At 42.5% G+C, this 26097-nt stretch overlaps 1 protein-coding gene across 3 annotated transcripts in view; it reads right to left on the bottom strand.

The window, feature by feature from the left end:
• The window catches only part of RPS6KA2 (ribosomal protein S6 kinase A2), a 321508-nt gene that overhangs the window by 163489 nt on the left and 131922 nt on the right, over positions 1 to 26097 (bottom strand). The window contains exon 1 of one of the 3 annotated variants that reach the window (XM_056344106.1): positions 25181 to 25752. The exons of the other annotated variants lie outside the window; for them this stretch is intronic. Coding sequence (XP_056200081.1) covers positions 25181 to 25279 — 99 coding nt within the window. The 5' untranslated portion in view covers positions 25280 to 25752. Of the gene's footprint in view, positions 1 to 25180; positions 25753 to 26097 lie in introns of those variants that run through there. 3 annotated transcript variants of the gene reach the window in all.

The raw sequence follows: 26097 nt of genomic DNA, 5'->3' as shown, positions 1-26097 counted from the left end.
TATTCTAAGACTGAGAACTCATAAAATACCAAAATGAGTAAGTCCCGTATGATCACTTCCTGAAAAAACTAAAGCTTGAGGTACTTGGGTGAAACAGTTAAGAAATATAAAGACCCTTGCTTCAGTCCTGCATTGAAGCAACAAGATTTGTGCATATAGAATATAGTCTCATCAAAGATGACAGACATTTCCACAATCAGACTAATATCAGAATTAGCTTGCCGCGCCTTATATGCAACAATATACATACACGTTTAGTTTGTAAAAAAAGAAATTAACTGTAAAATAATGTTCTTCTAATCAAGTTGGTGATTAAAAAAAACAACAAAACAAGATAACTGAATTATTCCTCACTTTAGAACATTATAAAATGCTATTACCTGTGCTGCTTGCCTGATTTCCAAAAAAAGTATGCCTTTTCTATAATGATCTTATTTTTCCTCATGTTTGTTCAAACAAGAAAAATTTCCCTGAAATGAACATATGTTTCACTTCAAGAATAAGAGATAGGACGAGAATATTTCTCAATATTAAATGAGACATAGGATAGCTAGTTTCTGCACTAGATTTTTTTTTCCAAATGTGTTTCTAAAGAAATATGAGCAATTGCAGACTTCCACACAGAAGAGAAAGCAAAACAGTATAAAAATTCTTGGCAATATAAAAAGCCCCATGGAATCATCACCGTTCCAAAAAGAGGTCATCAGCAACAAAGAGTTTAGCCTGTGCAGATCCATTGGAAGCATGTTGGGGAAGAGAAAGACAGCACGCACTTGTAGAGAAACCGCTTGAGCACAGAGAGAAGCGACAGAAGGTTTTGAATCCAGCCCTAACTTACACAGATCCTTGGGTGTCCTTCCATGAACGACCTGAGGCTCCAACCACCAGGCTCTGTCAGATTTAGCAACGGCAAAGATGTTTTGCTTCCCACTGTTGGCTCCATCTCCCTTGGAGGTTACTGTCCCTATGCTGGAGGCAGCAGAACAGATAGTGCATCTGCCCATCACTGCCCTACTTCACAGCCTGGCATATTAGCACCAGTCCTGCTCCATCCATGATTTCATGATTTGGGCTAGCACACCAAGCAATTGTCTGCAGAGATACAGCCACCCATTCCCTCCTGTTGCCATTGCTGCAAGGCAGGTAACCTGTTGCAGCACAAACAGGTAGGCTGCAACAAGGCTTTACCATTGGTCAGATCCTGCTGTATCTCCTTCCTCCAGAGGCCAGATCAGACTGCCCCTCCTCCGTCTAACCCCCTCTCCCACACGCCTCAGGGCTATTTAACCACTTAGCAGGAACAAGCTACAGCTGCACATCATCCATGTCAATCAACCCACTGCCTCTGAGGCAAGGCCACAGATGCATGTTATCAATGCTAATCAACCCACTGCCTTCATTCCTCTACAATTCCCTCTTTTTGTTTTTCACCAAAAACGCTGTGTCCATAACCTACTGTAGGGCCCGTGGCAGGGTATGTGGAAAGGCTGTTTAGGTTGAGTTAAGAAGGCACAAAGCTACGTCTGATTCAGCCTCCACATCAGGACACCCAGGTATTCTAACCCCCCTCTCAAGGGTTCTGTGGAACTGCCAGTATCTGATGTCCTCTTGTCAATTCTAGGATCTAAAACAGGCTTAACACACCTAGCTGGAAGCCACCGTGGCCCTGCATCTGTGGAGACACAAGTGTACCCTCGTCCCCAGGTAATTAAATCCCATGGGCCTGTCCATTTTCCCGTTTGTAGATCTTGCATTAAAACCTTTGCTCGGATAGGAGGATCTCCTCCCTGCAAAGACAAGAAATTTGAGAGAATCACAGGACATCCTTTCCCAGCCAGCACAGTCAAATAATCCAATGTATAGACAGCTTTCCATAGACGAGCATGCAGAGTCTCAGAACCCATTCCCTCTTTTTGTTTTTCAAGAAGTAGCTTTAAAGTATGATGAATACGTTCCACAATGGCTTGGCCAGTTGGGGAATGTGGAATGCTAGGAACATGTTCCACCCTTCAAGAGGCAAGGAACTTGGCCATGCGTGCAGATGAATATGCTGGTCCATTGTCTGTCTTGAGACGCTTTGGAACCCCCAGAACAGCCCAAGCCTGTTGAAGATGTGAAATGGCATCCAGAGCCTTCTCCCCAGTATGGGCCGATGCCCATACAAGTTTTGAGAAGGTATCAACGGAAACATGAACATAAATGACCAAAAGAAGGCACATGTGTGACATCAGTTTGCCACAGATCCAAGGACTGATATCTGCATTGATCGACCCCTTGTGGAAACATTAGTCTGGGACCCAATCACTGACACTCTGGACAAGCAGCAATGATGGATTTTGCATCCGCAAAAGATACTTTAAATGGACTGACCAGTGTCTGAGCCCCCTGATGAAAAAATTGATGAGATATGAGGGCCTGTCATATCAGATCTGGTACTGGAGGAGTCCAAGCAGGAGCTGAAAGAGCATCAGCACGGGCATTTCCTTCACATATGAATCCTGGCAATCCAGTGTGACTGCAGACGTGCAGGATGTAATATCTATGTGTATGTTGACTCACGATTACTCATAATGTTTTTAATAAAAAAAATAATCGTTCTGAATTTACCTCAAGCAGCACATGATCAATGCGTTGCGCAACATCCACAACATAAGCAGAGTCTCTAACAATGTTTACAGCACATCAAGAAAACGTTTTAAAGGCAACAACAACAACAGCACTAAGTTCAACCAATTGAGGTGATCCCTGTGTCAAGTGTATTAATTCTTGCCATTGCTTCCCACCATACCAAGTGACCACTGCCTTTCCCGATTTCCCAGAACCATCTGTAAAGACTGTAGGGCCCTTGCACTGGGCTATCTGCTACCAGCAGCTTTTTAAGTATTTGTATGTCTAAGTAAGTTTGCAATAATTTATGACTGGCAAGATGATAGGATATTTGTCCCTTGAATCCTTCCAGAGCCAATTGAAATGGTAAACTGTTTGCCAAACATCAGCTTACATAAACATGTTCAATGGGAATTATCAAGTAATTGGGATCTTGGCCCGTCAGCTGAACACACCATGTACATCCTTTGGTGATGATTTTTGATACTAGTTCAATCTGAGCACTTACTGTCTTCCGTGGCTGTACAGATAAAAATAACCACTCTAAGACACGCAGCAGATCTTGCCAGCACTCATTCCGTTGGCCCAGCAATCCCATGGGATGGTAGTTAGCAATGACATTACATAAACTTATCAGAGTCCAACTCAGTCAGCCTCACAGGGGGCACCAATTGTTGCAGCACAAACAAACTAGTAGGCTACAACAAGGCTTTACCATTGGTCAGATTCTGCTGTCTGTGCTATATCTCGTTCCTCCAGAGGCCAGATCACACTGCCCCTCCTCAGGGCTATTTAACCACTTAGCAGGAACGAGCTACAGCTGCACATCGTCCATGTCAATCAACCCACTGCCTTCAAGGCAAGGCCACAGCTGCATGTTATCAATGCTAATCAACCCACTGCCTTCATTCCTCTACAGGAACCCACCACAGGAGCACTTCATCTTCCCAATTTAGAGGCACTGGTAGCAATGCATGCCTGCTGAGAGTTGCGGTGTATGGTAACTGGGAATATAGTCCAGTCCTGGTGCACGTGTGTAAGCAGACAGCAACGTGCTGTGGTCACATCCTACCTGCTTAGGCAGGAAAGGTAAGAGCTGGGTAAGGGCTGCAGTGAGGATGAGATGTATGGCCCCTCTTTCTCCTCTAAGCCAGTCTGTTGGCTGGCGTCTGTTAGACTGCTCTGGATAAGGAATTTGTGTTAATACAGAAGAGAATAAAACTAAAAACCATAAGAGAATGAGCAGGAAGATATCGAAAATAGTACCTTACTAAATTTCTCATGGTTTGCCATTCTGTTAAATAATGTTTATATTCTGTTTAATACAAAGACTAACATCCCCTGCCCTCTGCTTTGCCAAAACAGATTGCCCAGGAGGATGTGGCTGCGGTACCCAGGACTGTTCTGCTGATGAGCTTGTGATCAAGGTGGCAGATACACACAAAGTAAACAAGGTTTCAAGTCTGGTTTGGCCCTTGTTCATTATAGGCTGCTCCAGGGAGCAGAGGGATGTTCTGCCCACCTCTTTTCTCCCATAGACCAGTTACACTGCAGGTCAATTCCCCCCACACGCACACCAGCCCCAATCCCCATTGTTCATTCTCAACCCTCTCTCTCTCTTCCTCTAGATTTCCTCTAGGCCCTACACCATCTGTCCAAGCACTCCTTTTTATGCACTGTTGCATTCTATTCCTTCTCTCTGTGATCTATATTTAGTTGTTTTCCTGTTTATACATCCCTCCGGAGAGGGGTATTGTTGAATGTGACTTGTCAGGAAGAGAAACAATGTGGTTAGAGCACAAATCCTTTGAGAAGAGCAATTGGGATGAGAAGCCATACAGGATTGAGTAGGATAGAAAACTTTTTACTAAGATGAATCAGAAACAGAGATTTGAATATAAACCCTCTTAAGAGAAGCCTGATCAAGGCCAAAGAACACCTAAGCAGGGGAAGACACAAAGGCAAGGAAACACATGAAAATGTTTGTCTTTTCTTAACACTGCTTTCCCACCCACCCCCCATAAGATAAAACTGAGTTTGGAATCCTTAAAACATCATAGAATCATTTAGGTTGGAAAAGACCTTTCAGATCATCAAGTGCAACTGTTTAACCCAGGACTACCAAGTCCACCACTAAACCATGTCCCGAACTGCCACATCTACTCATTTTTTTTTTTTTAATACCTCCACGGATGGTGATTCCACCACTTCCCTGGGCAGCCTGTTCCAATGCTTCACCAGCCTCTCAGTGAAGAAAGTTTTCCTGATATCCAAACTCAGCCTCCCCTGGTGCAACTTGAGGCTGTTTCCTCTTGTCCTATTGCTAGTTATCTGGGAGAAGAGACTGATCCCCACCTCACTACAGCCTTCTTTCAGGTAGATGTAGAGAGCAATAAGGTCTCCTCTGAGTATCCTCCTCTCCGGGCTAAACAACCCCAGTTCCCTCAGCTACTCCTCATAAGACTTGTGCTCCAGACCCTTCATCAGCTCCATTGCCCATCTCTGGACACGCTCCAGCACCTCTACTCCCTCCTGAAGTGAGGGGCTCAGAACTGAATGCAAGTATTGGAGGCAATGCTTCACCAGTGCCCAGCACAGGGGGACGATCACTGCCCTGGTCCTGCTGGCCACACTGTTTTGGATAGGAGCCAGGATGCTGTTGGCCACCTTGGCCACCTGGGCACACTGCTGGCTCATGCTCAGCTGGCTGTCAACCAGCACCCCCAGGCCCTTTCCCACCAGGCAGTTTCTAGCCGCTCTTCCCCAGCCTGTAGCGCTGTGTGGGGTTGGTGTGACCCAGGTGCAGGACCCGGCACTGAGCCTTGTTGAACCTCATACAATTGGCCTTGGCCCATCAGCCCAGCCTGTCCAGACCCCCCTGCAGAGCCTTCCTGCCCTCAGGCAGGTCAACACTCCCCCCAGCTTGGTGTTGTCTGCAAACTTACTGAGGGTGCGCTCGATCCCCTCATCCAGATCACTGATACAGACATTAAACAGAACTGGCCCCAGTACTGAGCCCTGGGGAACACCACTTGTGACCAGCCACCAGCTGGATGTAACTCCATTCACCACCATGCTTTGGGCTCAGCCAGCTTTTAACCCAGGGCAGACCACACCCATCCAAGCCATGAGCAGCCAGTTTCTCCAGGAAAATGCTGTAGCAGATGGTGTCAAGGGCTTTACTAAGGTCCAGATAGACGATATCCACAGCCTTTCCCTCATCCACTAGGAGGGTCATCTTGTTGTTGATGGAGATCAGGTGCATCAAGTAGGTCCTGCCTTTCATAAACCCAAACTGGCCGGGCCTGATCCTCTGGTTGTCCTGCACATGCCACCTGATGGCACTCACGATGATCTGCTCCAAAACCTTCCCCAGCACTGAGGTCAGGCCGGCAGTCCTGTAGTTTCCTGCATCCCCCTCCCTGCCCTTCTTGTAGATGGGTGTCACCTTGGCTAACCTCCAGTCTGCTGGGACCTCTCCAGTTTGCCAGGACTGTTGATAAATAATAGATCGTGGCTTGGTGAGCTCCCCCACCAGCTCCCTCAGTACTCTTGGGTGGATCCCATCCAGCCCCATAGACTTATACATGTCTAAGTGGAGCAGCAGGTCACTAATCATTTCCTCCTGGACTCTGGGGACTTCATTCTGCTCCTTCTCATCCCTGTCTTTCAGCTCACGGGGCTGCGTAACCCAGAGGGAAGCTGGTCTTACTATTAAACACTGAGGCAAAGAAAGCATCAAGCACCTCAGCCTTTTCCTTATCCTTTGTGGCAATGTTCCCCCTCACACCCAGTAAAGGCTGGAGATTATCCTTGGCCCTCCTTTTGTTTCTAATGTATTTGTAAAAATATTTTTTTGTTATCTTTTAGGGCAGTGGCCAGCTTGAGTTCTAACTGGGCTTTCACCTCTCTAATCTGTGCCCTGCATAAACTCATGACATCCTTATAGTTCTCCAGAGCTGCTGGCCCCTTCTTCTAAAGGTGGTAAATTCTCCTTTTGTTCCCTGAGTTCTGGCCAAAGCTCTCTGTTCAGTCAAACCAGTCTTCTCCCTCACCAGCTTGTCTTTTGGCACATGGGGAAGGCCTGCTCCTGCACCTTTTAAGACTACATTCTTGAAGAATGTCCAGCCTTCCTGGACTTCTTAGCTCTTCAGAACTATCTCACAAGGGACTCTATCAACCAGGCTGTTAAACAGGCCAATGTTGGCCCTCTGGAAGTCCAACATAGCAGTTCTGCTGACTCCCCTCCTAACTTCTCTGAGAATTGAAAACTTTATCATCTCAAGATCGCTATGCCCAAGATATCCTCCAGACAGCATATCACCCACCAGTCCTTCCCTGCTTGTAAACAACAGATCCAGTGGGGCATCTCCCCTGGTTAGCTCACTGACCAGCTGCGTCAGGGAGTTATCTGCCACACCTCCTAGACTGTTTCCTATCTGCTGTGTTGTATTTCCATCAGCTATCCAGGGGGTTGAAGTCTCCCATGAGAACAAGGGCTAGCAATCTTGAGACTTCTCTCAGTTGCTTGTAGAATGTTTCTGTTGCTTCTTCATCCTGGTTGGGTGGTCTATAACAGACTCCCACCAGGGTATCCACCTTGTTGGCCCTCCCCCTGATCCTTACCCACAACCACTCAACCCTACTGTCACCATCATTCAGCTCTAGGCAGTCAAAACACTTCCTGACATACAGAGCTACCTCACTGTGTCTCTTTCCTTGTCTATCCCTTCTGAAGAGTTTGTAGCCACCCATTGCAGCACTCCAGTTATGTAAGTTATCCCACCATGTTTCCACGATGGTGACTGTGTCATAGTTTTCCTGCAGCACGATGGCTTCCAGCTTCTCCTGCTTGTTGCCCATGCTTCAGGCACTGGCATAGATGCACTTCAGTCATGGTGTTGAGCCCACATACAATCCTGGCATGCTGCCTCCACGCTTATCTCTAACAAGCTTGGTTTTATTCCCTTCCTGCTTTGAATCCGGATTAAAGCTCTCTCAATGAACCCTGCTAACTCCTGACCTAGGAACCTTTTCCCCCCTTCAGACAGGTGAACCCCACCTGGTGCCAGCAGGCCTGGTGCCATGTAAACTGACCCATGATCAAAAAACTTGAAATTCAGCCATTGACACAAGGCCTGGAACCAGGTATTGATCTGTGTGATCCTCCGATTGCATGCCCGATCCTTCCCTGCAGCTGGCAGGGAACTTCACGTTACCTTACCCTCCTCAGCTTATCCTCTCTAGCTGATGTCATTAATCTTGTCTTATGTCTCCCAAGGATAAGAACTTCAATATCTGTGTCTCTTTGCTCAAACTACCAGGAGCCCCTGAATGAATCCAGAGTGCATACATGATGAACGTTCTGGGAAAAGTACACTTAGAGACTACTGGGAAGTTCAGTGTTAGTTGGTCCAGAGACACATAAAGTCTCTTTAGCGTAGGAGTAGTAAGCTGGCTCTCTAGAAGTTGGCTGCAGCACAACTGACATCAGGACAGATGAGAATGCATGGGCCACCATGGTGGGACAGTAAAGAACAGCAAAATCCAGTGTCCACGCCACAGGGAGTGTCCATCTGGTCTGCGGGACACTTGCTCAGCAAATAAACCAAGTACTTCCCATCTTCAAGTTTCTTACAATAATAAGCAGCTTGTGAGCTGGGGGGCGGTGGAGGGGAAGGTAGGATTTGGTTGTGAAATACAACACACATGCACTAATACTGAGGAAACTTGACAGCATGTGTATTCTCTGTAATAAGAGCTATTTATCATCATGAAATTGAGCCCTTCAGAACACAGAAATCTATGATTTGGATCAAAATAAATGTCTGGAATTCTGCTTTGGAATTTTACCTTTATAATCACGCAAAGAGTTTTGATTATCATACAGAATTGATAACTATGATGGTTCTTTAACATTATGCTAGTAAATACATTGGGAGCTAAGGGGAAGCACTGAGTGCAAGTCATTTGCTTCCCTGGTATCACTATGAAAGCAAAAGCTGGAGGACTTTGTGAAAGATCAGATATTTTATCAACACCAAAGAAGTGTGCAACTAGCGATTTTACATTTAATTTTGCCAGGTGAAAACCGGTGTACATCACTAGTAGATGGTGCGCAGTGTGAATTAGAAAAACATCTGTGCAATGGTAATAATATCTCTCAGTACTTAGGACTTAAATATGAATGTGGATCTGCCCTCAATGACTAGCAGATGTTCCCTGGGCAAAGCAGGTCCACAGCCTTTGCTATGACACCAGAAGGGAGGACAAAGAGGAAGGCTACAAAGTGGAAATGAAAGCAACAGAAAAAACACGGGAGTGCCAAGGAAAGGACACTTGCAGCATGACATGCTCTATTGAGCTTGTTTTCTTCTGTTAGTGGCCAGAATGGGTGTTTTTAAGATATTTAAACAAGGGGAGGGAAGTGGTTTTGTCCTACAGGATGAGCTTCAGCAGTGGAATAGAAGATGCATCTGAAGCAACTGGGGAAAAGATGATTTCATTAGCAGCACTTTTCAGGGGCAGGAAGAGGCTTTTGAAGACCAAAGGGGAGAAGCCTGTGTCTGTCGGTACAGGAGATGATCTAGAAAAACAGCTCAGTCATGAGAACAAAAGGGAAGGAAGATGGTCAGAAATTGTTCAGTCATGCCCTGAAAAATCTCTTTAAGAGGAGTGAAGATCCTTGAAAGGAGAAATAAATTTTAAAATAAGTTACACAATACCTTTTTTGGGGAGAGATTTCCATTAATTACAAAAAAAAAAAAAAAAAAAAGAACTTTCTAGTAATTTTCAGTCCAAAAGGAATGTCAGCAGCCAAAACCTGAGCTGCTAATCTGTTTGGTGTCCAGCAGAACTAAACAAACCTCTACTCTGAGTCAATAAGAGGTTGTGTATGGTATTATGAGATGAAATTCTAATCTTCTTAGTAGCATTTTCCATGGAAAAACTGCCATACTATTTGTATTTACACTATTACATGCATTATTTGTATAAATACTATATACATACACACACAAATATGGCTGTAATTACAACATACTCTTTTATAGTTGTATAAACAGAATCCTGTTCAGAAACTGTCCTAAAAAGGATTAAAAATGCCACTAGGCATTAAATGCTTATGTTCCCTTTACTGTGAACAACAGAACAGAATGTCTGACAAAAAGATGTGTATAATCTGGTTAGTGTAAAACATTTATTATATGTGCCCACATAAGTCCCCTTCTCTCCTGTATGCATTAATGTCTCGTAATTCAAAGCAAAGTGTAAGGAGGCTGTACAAAACAGGTCAGTTTTAATTCCAGGTTGTGGGGCATAGCTATATGGCCAGGGCTTGGCTAAGAAGTTTAGCAGCTCTGCAGTGTTACCATGTAGAAATCTTACTTTGTTATTTACACATCCTGCAATCATCAGAAAATGTCAAAAATTTGTATATTGACCCACTTGACCATTCAGCATGCAAATATAAGACATCAAACTATCTAAGTAATTTGATACTCTATAAATTTAATCCTATCCAACAGAATTCTGTAATAATTATTATAATGTATTATTTCAAGGAGAGTGCAAGTGGGAAACGATATTTTTCCCAGACTTGCTTGCACCAAAGATTCCTGCCTGAGGACTCCTCATTGCTCACTCCAAAGGCTAGACAGTCTAAATACCCACTTTCATCCAGAGAAATTAATTATTCTTGTCAGCAAAGCCGATATCAACTAGCAAGACAGAATATTTCAAGAAAACACTGATGCTTTATTATAATTCTGTAACAAGCATTTTAAAAATTTGTTATTGTACTATAATTATTCTGATGATCTCTTACTTTAGCAGCCTGCACTTTCTATTAACATCTATAGGATTGTTAAAATAATTCTACTGATCAATCAATCAGTCATTTGATGTTAAGTTTCGCAAGTTTCTTCTCCATAAATTATAGTAAATGCCTTTTTTCTCCCTCAGTACACCATATAAGTAACTCCAAACAAACATCTTTAATATATTTCAACACAAAGATGATCACTGAATTTCAAAGAGAAAAACAGCCAGCATCATGCTATGTTGCCTGCCCCTTATATCAAAAGCATCTCAGCAACCTTGACAAAATACTGCTACTAGTCACTCCTGCTTCACCCATTAGATTAGAAGTAGAAATTGCTAAAACAAAAGAGCCAGCTTATTTCATAGGATGGGAAAAGATATTACTAAAAGATTGCAGTATTATGATAAATAATCTCATCACTGGGGTCTATAGCATTTCAAAGCCCAAATATTTATACAGGTAGACTGATCCACTTGGTTCCGCAGCAAATTCAAACACAGTCCTCAGAAAAAAATCCTAGCTTGCTTCCTGGCTTTGAAGTATAGAAACTGTTCTGTAAACAGTGCAGTGATGTATCCCAGGTTCTTACCAGGCTGCCCCCCTCTCCTGCCACTTTCCTCTGCTTGGCTCCTTCAGTGGCTAAGGAGTATGCTTCCACTCTTGTTCCCCTTGTTCCTTCATTTTGTGGTAGTAGGGGTGTCTCTTTCTCTAGCCCTGTATTTTCATGACTCTTACATGAACATTATGTCTTTAAGAACACTATTCATCTGTCTGTCTCTGTGAATTTGACAATGCTTTCAAAGCAAAGGCCAGAAAAGGGCAAGGGGATGTATTATGCCTCATTTCTTTAGACAACTAGGCTAAAAATGAATCCAAACCAACAATTCCCTTTTTGAATAATTTCCTGTGTTCACACACGGACAAACTCCTTCAGCTGACTGCGCTACAGGCACGCAGCACACCGACAGATCACCCTTTCAGAAAAGCAAATGAGAAACAATTTAAGACCCTGACACCGGGTGTAACTCTCCTTTACATGTCCAGTTTTATGCTAGCCCGGAAGTTGGTAATAATTTAAGATGGACTTAAATAGAGGGCAACATTTGTTCTGTGTAGTCCTTGCTGACAGCTTAAGGCCACCAACCAGGAGAGAGGCAGAAGCCAAAGAGGTTTACCTAGAGTAGGTTGGTAATGCATTCTGTTACATCTTGTGTTTTGGCAGGGAGGAAGGAATACTGCTGTATCAACAGCAACAACGCCAATCTGGTAATGTGTTAAGTGTCACAACAAAAGCAATACAAGTTTTCAAGTTTTCTTCTGATTCAGCTCTAATTACAATTCCGGAGAAGGGGGGGGGGGGGGGGGGGGGGGTGTCGGGTTTTGAGAAGAGCAATTTGCTTTGCTTTCCCATTGAATTGCATAGGTTTGCACTGGTTTAGACTTTATAGCATTGTAAATTTTAAACCTCTTAACTACTAGAGTAAGGTCCTTGAATAGAAAATCTTTTTATTATTAATGCAGGCTAGTTTGAAATTTGTCATGAAAACCCCAAGATGAACAACTACACAAGTTTACTCCTTCCAGCAAGTTGAAATGGATGATGACCGAGCAGAAACCACATTATGAAAGCAGAAATCAGGCTTTGCGTGACTTCATGTACCTGAAATGAACCAAAACTGGCAGCTGATTTTCACTTTGAGGTTTTTTTTTCCTTCAAAGTTCAAAAGAAAATCCAGACGGTGAAAACACAGAAGCTGTCATGCAAAGTAAAATGGTAACATGGATATCTTTGTTTCACTATTTTCCAAGATCTTGTAGATGCCATAGTAACTGTGCTTTAAAAACAAAGTACAGTGCTGTGAAAATGGTACTATATAGAGCTAAAATCCCAGACAGACGTTCACGCACAGTTGGAAGCGGAGTTGAGTCATAGGTATGAAACCCTCAACAATGCATTCGGGAGCCTGTGATGCAAGGGGATTCTAGGAGTTTTTTGCTGCTGCTCTCCCTGAAACGATCACAAGACATTTAAACTCTGGAAAGCCAGAATGCAGATCCATTTGAAGAGAAATAGGTAAGGACTACGCTATAGGAGAGGGGGACATTTCTGAGATATGTAGTAAGTATTGTAGTTGGGATTTTCTTTGGAGCTATCTGACCATTGCCCAGCCTCAGAGCTGAGCGTCTCCTCTGAATCAGCACTTCCTCAAACAAAGCTTTTTACTGATGACTCCCAAGTTACCCCAGTAAACTGAGGGTAGGAAGTACGAAAACAGAAAAGAAAAAACATGTGGTTCCCATTGTCTGAGTCTAAAGCATAAATTAAAAAAAGCTGAATCAGATGAAGGATAGGTCGAGGGAGAAGGAAAAAGCAGAACTTGTTACCTTACAAGGGAAACATCTGAGAAGGCAAAGTGAGAGTTTCAGTAGGCACCAGGAGCCAAGAGCCTTGTCTCAATGGCACAGTTTCCATCAGTGTGGAGCTCAGCATTTTTGCAGTCCAGCTGTGGGACTCTACACGGCAGTGCACAGCGTGTTCAAATCCTCAACCTTTATTTACAAGAGGGAAGAAAAGCCTGAAGACAAGAATAAAGAACCAGATCCCAGGAAGGCAGAACAACTTCATTTCTTCTCCTCAGTAACTGGAAAATGGGGAGTTGATGTGCCTCCCTGAAGACATGATTCAAAATCCCAGACAGCAACAGCTGTCTGATCACCAGAAAGATAAATGAGAGCGTGTGGACCATAGTGGTACTCCATGGAGAGAGCTCTCAGCCTCATGAATGTCACACCAGCAAACGGATTTAGAAAGCAAGGGGGAAAGGACAATCTTTCTCTTGACTGTGTTGTGTGTACAGTATGTTAAATGGTTTGTAAGTCCCCACTTACCCAGGGAGGGGTTATAATTGCCATGGTCATGCATGTGGAAAATAACAGGGAGGAGAAGACAAGCACAAAACAGTCAGAAAAAAAGCTAAACCAATCAATAATAGAACAAGTGGTCAAGAGGGGAAGCAAAGGACTGATCTATTTTTCCTAAATAAGAATCTTCGAAAAGCTCTGGTTTTGCAATGACCCCGAGTGCCTTCATTAGAGAAGATTACATTTTTAATCCACTCATTTGACATGCATTATGAGAAATATGGAAATACTAAATAAAAAACTTAAGACTTTCCTTACAACTCCAAGGAAAAACTTCTACACAGAGGAAGATGTCCAAGAACGACTCCTCCAAAAAATCACATGTATCTGCTCGTTACAGCATTTCTTTCAATATAAACATTACTCAAATGAATTTTATGGCTTCTTTTATAAGCCTGTTACAGAAGGAGAAAATGCTTTTAAACCAAGCAGAAGAAGAAGTTGGCACCATCACATAATTATCTTTTCCTAAGCAAACAATATGATTGTAAGTAACTTAGACCCTTTCATAGAGAAATACCCATTTTCAAAAGTAAATTGTCTGTAAACTTTATCCTGATGTTTGGACAGATTATTTTCAAAAAGACAATTGGGATAAAATTAGTAGCTTTTGGCAGATAATCACTATAGGCAGTGTGTGCTTTGGAAGCAACGGTCTTCAGAACCATTAATGGTATTTCTCCTAGTGTCCCATCCAGATTTTGCTATCTGGGAAAAATGAGAATTTTATTTGCTAGATTACAAAATCCCTGTTACTGAGGCTTTTAGAAATTAATTTCATACCATCAGGCAAAAAGATGTCATTTGATTTTTATGTTTTTTCAGGACATGGCCTTTCAGAGAAAAGTAAATACAGAGTGAATTTCTCTGCTGTGCAAGGAGGGATGTTATAGCATTGATGGCATTAACAGCTGTAGAACGGAAAAAAGAACATCTGGATGCTGCCATATTTGCACTGGTGGAATAGAGGGAAGTAGGTGAGTAAATATTATCTGTGCTTACTCTGCAGGCATAGTAAGTTCTCCTGCCCATCATCGTCACCAGCATTGCTGCTCAATATATTATGATCGGACATTAACCTTTCCACAAAAATGTGGGGAAAAAAACCAGATGCATTGAAGTATGATTTTAGTAAGGATTCTTCCAATTCTGCAAAAGCAAAAAACCAATCCTGAAATCACAGAGAAAGAAAGAAAATTCTCAGTTACAAATCATGGGAAACTGTGGTTTCTCTCTAGCTCTAGTAACACTGGTGATTTTTTTTTCCCTTGTATCAGTTTGCAGTTAACAACTGTCTTTTCTTCAGACCTGAGCTAATGACCCTAAAATGCTCATCCTTATAACATAAAGGCTTGAGTTAGCCATCAAACTAAGGATGAAGTACACTAAAAGTTTTTGAAGGAGAAAGCAAAATGTCTCCTCACTCCCCCTCAGCTTAGTTTGACCCAACTTCTGCTTTATGTATTTTCTGCTTTACAATTGCTAAAACTTATCCATGAACAAAGAAGCTTTAACACTGAAAATGAAGCAGTTTTATTACCTCAGACCGTCAGGTGTCATAAACCCAGACAATTCTGCAATGCTGGAGAGACTGAGAGGGATAAGCTGATGCCTGCTTCAGTGGGGGCTTTCCTGCCTTTACACACAGGGCTTTTTCTGTGTGGATTCACACCACACACTTCCACACACTTCTCAAGTAAACCTAAATACGTGGTCCACCTTTGGAAGGAGAAGTTGAAGAGAAGTTGACAGAATGCAGAAGTAAGAGCTGAGATTAACTACCACACTTTCCTTTCCTCCTTTTGTGCCTATTCACTGATTGCCACCTAGAAGGGAGAAGGTAGCTCCCAAAGGTGTGTGAGTCTGGAAAACAAGGACAGATACATCGTCTTTTCCAGAAGGGCATCTATTCTTTCAAATTAAGGCACTGCAATGTGCTTGAAATCAGCCTTAAAATGCCAGCACTTTAAAATTCCTTTGTATTGCCATCACATGAAAACCATTCACATTTTGAAACTGTCTTGGTTTAGCCACCTTGTTAATACCAATTTAACAAAATATTAAGTTCATTTCATAAGAAAAATTAGTGATTTTACTTGCCAGGAAAAAGCTTCAAGCCTTTTCAATATAATGAAATGTTATTAAAAAACTTTTGAAGTATGCACTATTTAACACCTGCACACATTTAGTAATCAAAAATTCAAATTCAGTGGTTATAAATGGTTTTGAACTGTGTCATGGAAATAATCTAATATAAAGCCTTGATTTCAGATTATACTTCAGTAATAATTGCAGCACATAATCATACAGGAATAAAGTAGATATTGTGCAGACCAACAGCCAATACAGCAGGATTTAAGATATTTAGACAGATGACTTTAAAATGAATGCAATTACAACATTTGATTGCTGTCTCAGGCATTTTCTAGTCACAAGCAGAGGTTGTCTCATACAGGAAAGACTGGTATGGAGAGGTGCTGACGCAGAAATCAAAGGCAAAGATATCTGCCAGAGTCACAGCACTTGTCTACTCGTTGCCCTCAATGTGGAAGTCGAGAAGACAAAGTTGAACTGCTATAGGATTTTCTTTATTACTTACTAGCAAAACAAAACAAAAAATATTCTAAAAGAAAAACTCTTCCCCCTCTGACTAAATATGGTGGGTTGACCTTGGTGAGATGCCCCCAAGCTGCTCTACCACACCGTTCCTCCGCACGATGGAGGGGAGAAAATAAGATGGAAAAAACCCTCATGGGTCAAGATAAAGGCAGTTTAATAAAAGCAGAAGCAAAGAAAAACAAAAGATTTATTTGCTACTTCCCATCAGCCAGTGATGTCCGGCCACTTCCCGGGAAGCAGGGCTTCAGTACGTGTAGCGGTTGCTCCAGAAGACAAGCATCATGATAACAACCGCCTCCCTCGTCCTCTTTTCACTTCGCTTTTATTGCTGAGCAGAATCACGTGGTATGGACTATCCCTTTGGTCAGTTTGGCTCAGCTGTCCTGGCTGTGTCCCCTGCCAAGATCTTGCCCACCCCCACCCTACTAGTGAGGGGGGAGCTGGTGGAGAGACAGCCTTGGTGCTGCGCGAGCGCTGCTCAGCAGTAGCCGAAACACTGGTGTTACCAACACCTTTCTGGCTACCAACACAAAGCACAGCACTGTGAGGGCTGCTGTGGGGAAAATTAATGCCATCTCAGCCAGACCCAATACACCAAAGGACTAAACATCTGCCCAAGCCCTTTACTTATTTTTCAGGAAAATTGCTTATGTAAGCACATAATATGAAGGTTTTCTGTTGTACCATTTATCAGTGCTGGCCACTTTACATATAAATTACATAGAACAGTTAGTCCTCTGTCCAAACAGGAGACCAAAATATTGACCTCTGGGATGGCCAGGCTTGATATATGCCAAGAACACACCCTATTGCTGTCTAGCTATGCATTAAATCCCTGTTATCTTATTGTTGTCAACATGAAATGACTCTCCTCTTCTAGGGAAGTTAGATTAGTCATCTATCTGTAACTTTGTATCAATGACTGTGCCCTTGAAGGAGAACTACAAGCCTGATAGGGGAACATCCTGCCCCAGGAGGTGCCCAGCTAATTGCAACAAAGACAAGAAGTCAGCAGAATGAGACTGTAACTAGGGGGGAGGGAAAGGTGGCATGGGGAGATTGCAGCCACCAACTCAATTCAGGACTAAAAGATTCTCCTCCCCCAGCCCAGGACACGTGTAATAAATTAAAAATATGCTGTAACTTTAAATCAAAGTGAAAGATGTATAAACCAATAGAAAACTACAATTCATAACTAATTACCAATAGTATCTTTTAGGCAGAGCTTGGAAAATACATATTCTTGTTCTTCTGAAGTTGGGGCTTGCTTTGTGGAATACCACCTAGACCCCAGCCCTGTGCAAATCTGTAATAAATACATACCTGAACTCTGTGTCAATTGGCTCTTGCACACTGTGTGAGCAATCCCACTTTTTTGGACAACACTATTTCTCCAAAGAGTTACCACCCCCAAAAAGGCTCAATCCTAAAGCATGTTCTACAACACACAGATCTTTCAAACCAGTAAGTTTAAGCTTTTAAAGACCTTTTTTTACCATTTTTTCAACAGTTTTCACCACCAACTAGTTCATTCACTCTTTATGGCATACAGCAGCCTATGCCATACTGCTAGCTGAAGGAAGTACTTGATTCCTTCCCTCCTAAGGACATGGTAAAGCTTTGAGTCTGGAACACATCTTTGTATTAATTTGTCCATGGAGATGTCTAAGGCTCAGTCTTGTAAATAATGAGATGACTCACAAATTCAGCATGGAGTTAAGTTGTCTGTAGTTTTGAAGGGCAAGCTCTAATATTCCTCTGGAACAGAAATGTCATTTTTTTATTATGCTTAAATATTGTTTCATTATTTGTATTACAAGCAGCAGCCTGTACTAAATTCTGTAGTTTTAAAATTGAATTTCCATACAAAATTCAAAAAAATGTCTAATCATACTAGTTCTCTCCTTGTTGAGTCCTACAGAACTTCAAAAAAGAAATGTACAGCATAAAATCAGAGACCCTGAATGTATATACATGTGCATAAAATGTATTCCACATGTTTACATGAAATAAGAAAAAAAATACTATTTTCCTGCTTACCATCACTCTCAGCTCACCACTACTTTTTACCCATAATGTATAGCAGGAATTGACACCACTCAGCACTCATATGTCCCTAAAGAAGCCCCATATCGCAGCACTGAGCTGACATTATCCTGTTGGGCACCACAAACTTGTCTGGGGAGTGATGCTTCTGAGAACAACCAGGACTGGGTATCTCCTGTTTACCTGTTAACAGTCCTGTTAACAACAGTCAAAGGTAAGTTTTATAGATAAAAACCTACACACTCAGTTGTCGTGTGTCGTCCCCCGTCCCCCCCCCCCCCCCCCCAAAAAAAAAAAGCCTTCAGTTTATTTGTAATAACTCTTGAAGAGAACTGTTTACTGCCTTCTGCCAGTCACGTCCAGGTCCAAATTTGGCCCTGCAGGAAAGAGGCATGGCATAATTACTATCATTACTTACCACCTGAAAGCATGCTAGCAGCCTCTATCTCCCCTTCTTGCCCACACACTGCTACATAATACCTAATAATATCACTGCAATCTGAGAAGAAGGTTCTCCTCATTGGAAACACCGCTGTTTTGTCTTCTGCATTCTCAATGGTTTGCACTTCTAGTATCCTTGAACTCCTGGCACTCAGAGGAGAGCTCTAGGCTCTCTCACATCCCACAGTAAAAGCAGCTCCGCAGAAACACTGATACTGGCAACAAATTTCAAAGGAGCGAGCAACATTTCACAGCTAAGGGATGGCTGCTCCTTCAAAGTCTTCCATATCCATGCTGTGGCTGCCCCATCACCATGCACGCACCCACTGAGGGAGCCTCCATCCCAAACTGCCTGGAAGGCACAAAAGGTCCAAGTGTGCAAATGGTAGCTGTGCTGCAAGGACCTTGAACAGATGTATCGCTTGCTTCCTTACACATAGTCAGGAAGCTTTTTTCAAGGTAGATTGAAAATAGCAAGGTAGCTATTTTCAAGGTAGATTCAATGATCCACTCTCATTCTTTTCCATTTCCTGAGACCGTTCTTCAGGAAGCAAAGCTGTGCCCTGTAAGAGCTGACGGCATCACAGAGAGAGAGAGTGTGTATGTCCTGAGTGCAGAACTCATTGCTGCTTCTCTTCCTTGCCGAATACTTTTACAAATCATTGCAAACCTGGGACAGTAGGTCCTGTTGAAGTGAGCAAAAGGAACTGACTAGCAAATATTTAGATGAAAAGTATTTCTACTTTAGTAACTGGTACATAAACCTAAGAAGTTTCTTTGTTCTAATTTCTGTCTGTCCTTGGAAATATTTTCAGTTACCTGTGAGGACACAAATACAAAAAGCACGCACAAAAGGAGTCCTCTCCTGAGACTAGCAGAAAAATGGATGAATCAGATGCTACTGATTATAAAAATAGGTGCGGGAGAGCTCAGTCCTCTGAGAACAGACTTTTTGTGCCACAGGGTCAGCCAGGCCATAACATTATGAGCTAAAAGCTAGAATAAAATTACATGTTTTCCACTTCCATAGAACCAAGTTACTCTACTGCTAGGCAGGGGCCTAGCTGCCCACAGTTCCCCATCAGTCCACCAGGTTCAGCTCTTTTCCTCCTGAACACCTGCTTACAGATGCTCCAGGCTCAGGGAAACAGGACATTACCTTGCCCACAGACACAATGGACAGGCATCAGCCTCTCCGTTTCACTCTTCATCATTTGTCTGTGATCATGACCAAACGTGTTCACCATACCACTGCATCATCGCCAGTCAAATAAGGTATACATGTGTGTGGCCCATCAGCTGATCAGAGAAGACCCATACCACAACTAAATGAAGACCTCGTCTGTTATGAGAGAATATCAGGTCCCTGCGCTATGCCCAAACATGTGTGTACCCTGGGTATGTGACCAAAGTCTGTGTTTAACTGTGTGATGCATGTCAGGATTGATCTAACATGAGAGCCCAGGATAGGCTGTCAGCTCTGGACTGGATGCCAAATACCATCAGATCAAGGCATCATGCAGGCATTTAGATCGTGGAAATGGAGCATAAAATAACAATTTGGATTGGTCTTTGACAGGGTAGGGTTCTTTGAAATAAAAGTGATTTTTACAAGGGACCATTAGCATCCAAAGGAAGGGCTTCTCCTTAGCAATGTTGCTGTGATTGGCACAAGGTCTTGCTCCTGAAAGTCCCTAACTTTCAGAAAGGAAGAAAGTAATTTTCCTACCCTACAGCAGAGACTGAGGAAAGGGGACCTAAAAAGCTTTCAAATGCATAAAATCTTGCTGCAAAGAAAAGGAAACAATCTCTTTTTCACAGTTACAACGGGCAGGACAAGATGACACAGGCTTAAATTGCCGTAAGAAAAGCTCTCAGACACTAGGATAATGTTGTAAAATATACCTCCTGGGGAGGTTATGGGCATTTACTGTCGGAGGCCTTTAAGAAGAGGTTAGAAAAACATCTTTCTTTCGTGTGATAGTTTAGATGTAGTTGATGCTGCCTAGGCAGGAGGAGGGGAAGTCCAGATCAAGGTTTTTTTCAATCCCTCCCAGCCCTATTTTTCTATTATTTTTCTACGGACAAGCTATCCCTACATCAACTTGCATAATTTTCCCTTTCTGTAGCTCAGCAGTTAATTTGAGGCTTGTGGGAAGGAGGACATCGCAGGCCTGAGGTGCAAGAGACTGTTTATTTGGTATAAAGGTAGAAGTATTTGGGGAGCTGGGGAGAGACTCCTGTATTATAAATGCGTACGTATGTGAATAACCTCTCTTAGCACCAAACCCAGTGTAAGTAGGTAGAATGGTATCAAAGGACTTGAATATTCATTAGATTTTCATTTTACAAATGGGGAATGAAGGACACAGAGGTCTGAACCATCTGCAATGACACAGCAAGTTATCAAAATGAGCCTGAAAATTCGATCCTGTGGCTCCTGAAGTGACCTGTCCTCCTCCTGCTCTCCATTCCCTGCCCTGCCCCCCTTCACCCCCAGCAAGCCATGCAAGACTACAAGAATTGCAGCATTTCCTCACACAAGTCTTGCCGGCAGCTGGGGGAAGTCAGACTACAATAGCGTCGGTAACTTCTGCTGTAACAAGAACACACATCACAAAGATGATCATTACCAAGGGAAAAAAAACACCTAAAGCTTCCTCAGCACTTGCACCTTGCAGAGCTGGTCTTGGGCTGTTAATCCCCATCTCTGTTCTTTAATTCGCCTCTTTCAGTCTAACCTTTGACAGAAAGAATATATTCTTCTACCCAATTATTATCTATAAAAATAAAAAAAAAGACAGAATGAAGGACACACTACTGCTAAAGAACAAAATTATTCTTTATACAAGTGCAGAAGAATTCACAAGCGTTTGCAAGTGAAGCATTGCTCCAGCTCACTGTGCAAAAGGAGCAGTCTAGCTCAGCATTTGCTGACCACTTTCCTAAGGCTGCTCTAATTAAAACCTAAAGGAAATCAAAATCAGAGCCTAAGATTAGAACAAAAAATCTATCATCATAAAGTATTATAAAGCCAGTGCCAATCCTTCTGCACTATGCCTTACCAAACTGCATAGGCTTGCTTCCATATCCCACATGCCAATGCTGGAACCCAAAGAGGACCCATACATGAATCACCCACAGGAGGTCCTGCCTCTCACAACTGACTATGCTGAGATGCACCAGGGTCCAAATTAATTTTGAATTAATTTGAAAGAACTCTGCTAGGCTCTAAAAGCCCCATATGTAGACCAAACAGAATTTGGATTCACCATTACCAGTGAGACAAAACAAGAATTAAAGAATAATGAATTAAGAATACATAAAGAATGCAAAAATCTGAAACATGTCCCAGAAGAATCAAAGGGTTTAATGTTTTAATTGGTCATTTTCTCAAAAAAAACCCAATATATGCTTCTGTGTCACTGGTGTAAATATAATCAAATTCTTCGCATGCTTAAGTCTTTCCTAGCTTATTCAAATGGCATATTTAACTTTTGATTTATAAATCAAGGGATATTGCTCACTGCCATAAGATGCATTCCACTGGGGCTCAAAGTCTTTAGTAGATCCACACTGTGCGTACTTTCTCCTGATGGTTTCACATTCATGTTCATCAACACTCAGCAAGAACCATAAACAAAGCCCTCCTCTTGGATGCACACATGCAGTTCCCATTGACTTTGCTGGATTTCAGCTGACTTCAGTAAGAACTCTGTGCATGCAGAAGGGCAAAACTTGGCTCTGCACATTTAATAAAATTACATCACTAGATACCTTATAAATGAAGGGCAATGCAGGCCATACTGAAAAATAATATAAACTGAAAACCTGAAAGTATAGCCAGATAAGTTCAAATTTCAGCCAAGTTTTCCCAGAATAACAAAAAGGGGACACATTTTGGGCAAGATGAAACAAAACTCCTGTAACATCTCATTTACCAGAGTGTGCTCGGCTCCCTTTAGCAGGACAAAGTGTGAAACCCAGATATTTACATGGGGCAATGATCTTGTTGATACAGCAATGATATTGGCATATGAAATGATTAAGTAAAGGTCAAGATGCAAACTGTGACTTGCTAAGTCATTTTCTGCATCTATACCCTGCTCTGTAATTTATGAAGCTCATTGCAATGAATTAAAAGTGAATACCACACTGGAAAAAGTAATTAATGATACGATCTTAATAACTAATATTATGTTATTTTGAATCTACTTTAATAGTCGTACTTTAAAGATCTCAAATGCTTGAATCAGGAGTATCTATCTTAAAACCGTTTTAATCCCACCCACCTGGTCAAAACAACACTACAACAACCTACACAAGCTAGGAACAACAGCCCCCTTCCAAATTTCAAATAACATCTAGCAACACATAACTTGCCAGGTACATTGGCTAACACACACTAAGCAAAGCAATGCCATGTGCTTTCTCCAAATTTCTTTCCTCTATTTTACACTTACTCATTCTATGATGTAATAACCTGTGCCTTTTACTGCCTCTTTAGAAATATCTACGTATGAGGACAAAGAATATTCTGACTTCTAAATAATTCAACGACCAACAGGCTTCCTTGCACTTTATGTTTGGCTGACAAGCGCTCATTAGCCTGCAATTACAAATTTATACACAGAAGTACTCAGGGATGGAAATCACAGAGGGGGCTTGATGTTCATGTTTGTTTTTTCCCCCTCTAAGCAAGAACATCTCTGATGATTTTCACACTTAAATAGCAGAACAGATTTTATGAATCATTTTTTCTTCTTCATTGGAACAACCCTTACTCCCTGCTGCATTATAATACTGAGTCACTTTGCATAAAGTTGGTCATGACTGCCAAGTCAAGGGGCACAGGAGGGAAACAGACAAAATGCTCTGAACTCACATGTGTGATGGGATACATATCAAGCTGCTTCTTGAAGCAAATTATTTAAAGACAGGGGGAAAAAAATCATTACAAGACAAGATCAAGTAAGGGAAAACTATTTCATAGATATTGAATATCTATTTACATAGATAGTAAATCTAATACTGATGATCAAAGGAATTGTAAAGAAGGTTTTTGGGGGGTTTGTTTGTTTGTTTTTTTTAAATGAAGCAAGGGCCTGGCTTGCTCCAAATGCTGAATTGTACTGGTCATTCATGCTAGGTCAGCCAGTAAAACAATTAGTGTGGTGAAATCTTTTTCTCCCAAACTATGGCACTGTCAGATGAATAGTTACAAGATCTGGTGGGGCTTTGCTGTCTCAAACCCATCTCCCCTCAACATCCACACCTTGACACTGGCAGCCTACACAGACACTCATCTGCCTCAGAACTTCTTCATGTAACTCCAGGTCTACTTTGTGTTGGCTCCAGTGGAGCACGAGCTTAGTGAATTTACAGTGTGTTACAAGGAACATCTATTTCAGGTTGGCCTTTTTCAATTCTGGGTTCACAACAGGGAAAGGAAGGGTTCCCTGCTTGTCCCCTCAGTCCTAGAGAGGCAGGGCTGGTGCAAGGAGGGAGCTTTTGATTTATTAGGGGTTTTAAATGCATAGCATGACTATTGGATGAGTGAAATAAAATTAGGTACCTTACATGACCATTTTTTCAAGACAGCTGATTTTAAAGAGTTAAAGAAAAAAAACACAGCAAAACATGCCAGCCAAACACTCTGCTTTTCTGCATGTCCTGTTTAAGCAATGACACATGAAGAACTTCACATTCAAACAATTACCTGGTACTTTAAATGGGACACTAAGAGAATAACACTTTAAAATGTATTCGCACAGCATGAGACTAATCCTCCTCCTGGGAATATCGGTGCAAATCAGAGTAACTCCTCCGAGGTCAACTGAAGTACACCAGCACAAAACAAATGTGAGGCAGAGGGGAATCAGGCCCCATCTACCTCTATTTTAATGCAGAGGTTGCAGATCATCTGCAATGATAAAGTGAACAACATAAATATAACTGACATCTATTCAATTGATCTCACATCCTGCCGGCTATTCACAGCTCCAAATATAGGTCTGAAGAACAATGGTTCAAGGAAGGGAGGCAGAAATCCTGGTTCTAACTCATTCACACATTCCTGTCTGCTAATACCGCCGACTTGAACTGCCTTCATCTCCTCACACTGCTAAATCATCGTAGGCTTAATTTGACATTGTCCCTTAGCTCCTGAAGAACTTCTCCTTACAACAACAACAAAACACCAGGATGCATGGGAGAGAAGAGACATGCAAAAATCTGTGCAAGCATAAGAACCTATGGACAAACAAGCAAGCAAATCCCTAACATACCGTATAAATAAAAGGCACTAGCAAACTGATTAATTATTTGGAAATCTGGCACTGAGAAAGAATGGTATATGCACAAGGGAGGAAGACTATAATATGAAGCTATTGTAAAGTATGGTGCCATTTGTGCTAATTTAAGTGGATCCGTAATTATTTCCTACAACTTCATGATGTCCTGAGCCAGCTTCCCTCTCCCCTGCCGGGCTGATAAAAGGATCCTTAGCAACACACTAAATACATTATGCAATGTATTGAATACTACCGAGAAAAAGCACTGAATTACACTGAAACAAAGAACATCAGGTGCGACTATCACCACCTCCAGGGAAAGATCACCTTTAACTATTTATCACGTCAGTAAACGCAGGATTCTCTTGTATTTCTGTCACCGGCACCTAATGGCATTTGCTACGTTTAACAAAGTTAAGGCGAATTTTACCTCAAATCTACTTAGGCTGGAGCTCTTTGACCGAGACTTCTTGCGGAGATAGACCGAGAAGAACCGACGCACTGTGAACTTCTTCATGTTCATGTCCATTGCCCTGTCCCAGCTGCGGCACGGAGCACGACAGAGCTGCGGCGCCGCCGGAGAAAGCTAGCGCATCCCGATTGCCCCCTATTTGTATCCACAGGCAGGAGATCCTCCAAACGTCTGCTTCTGTTCATCAAGCCGGGCACGGCTAGACCTGCAAGAGGTACGCTGCCGGAGCCATGGGAGCCCGCGGCCGGCTGCTGGCTCTTCAGAGCATAAAGGCTTTACACTCCCTCTCGCTTCACACTGTTTACATTTCGGTGCTGCGAGCGGAACTCTCTCCCTGCTCCCTCTCTCCCTCTCCTTAGGTCCTACTACACCCAATCAGGCTCTGCTCGGCTGCATGCATAATCAGCTCCGGCAGATGACAGCTCCTGCGTCCCAGGCGTAGCAGGTTTGAGATAAATATTAGATGTGTCTATTGCTTTGCACTCCCTCTCCTCTCAGTCAGGCTCTTTCAATTTCCTGGTTTCTGAATCACATGGGGAATAGGCACATGCTGCACTTCTGTTTTTAGCTCGGAATTTCAACGCTGCTATAATTACTGAGGGCGATGGTGGTCAGAGCCGAGAAGAAATCAGCTCCTGCCTGAGAGTCTCTCCTGGGAGGAGGCTGAAAGACGCCATGACCCCACTGCTGGAGCAGATGGGTCTGAACCTCCTGTTATTCTGGGGAGTATGCAAAACAACATTGCCTCCCCCCCAAATCAAAAAGCTTCAAATTCTGTTCACAGATTACCCGCCTGCTTTACACTGAAGTACCTAACGCTGGCTGGCACAGCCCTGAAAATAGAAATCACAATCTAAATGGTTAAGTATTCCTAT

This window comes from Falco biarmicus, chromosome 6 (assembly GCF_023638135.1).
Source record: "Falco biarmicus isolate bFalBia1 chromosome 6, bFalBia1.pri, whole genome shotgun sequence".
NCBI lineage: Eukaryota > Metazoa > Chordata > Aves > Falconiformes > Falconidae > Falco > Falco biarmicus.
The sequence above is the reverse complement of the archived record's forward strand: the minus strand, read 5'-3'. Positions and strand labels throughout refer to the sequence as shown.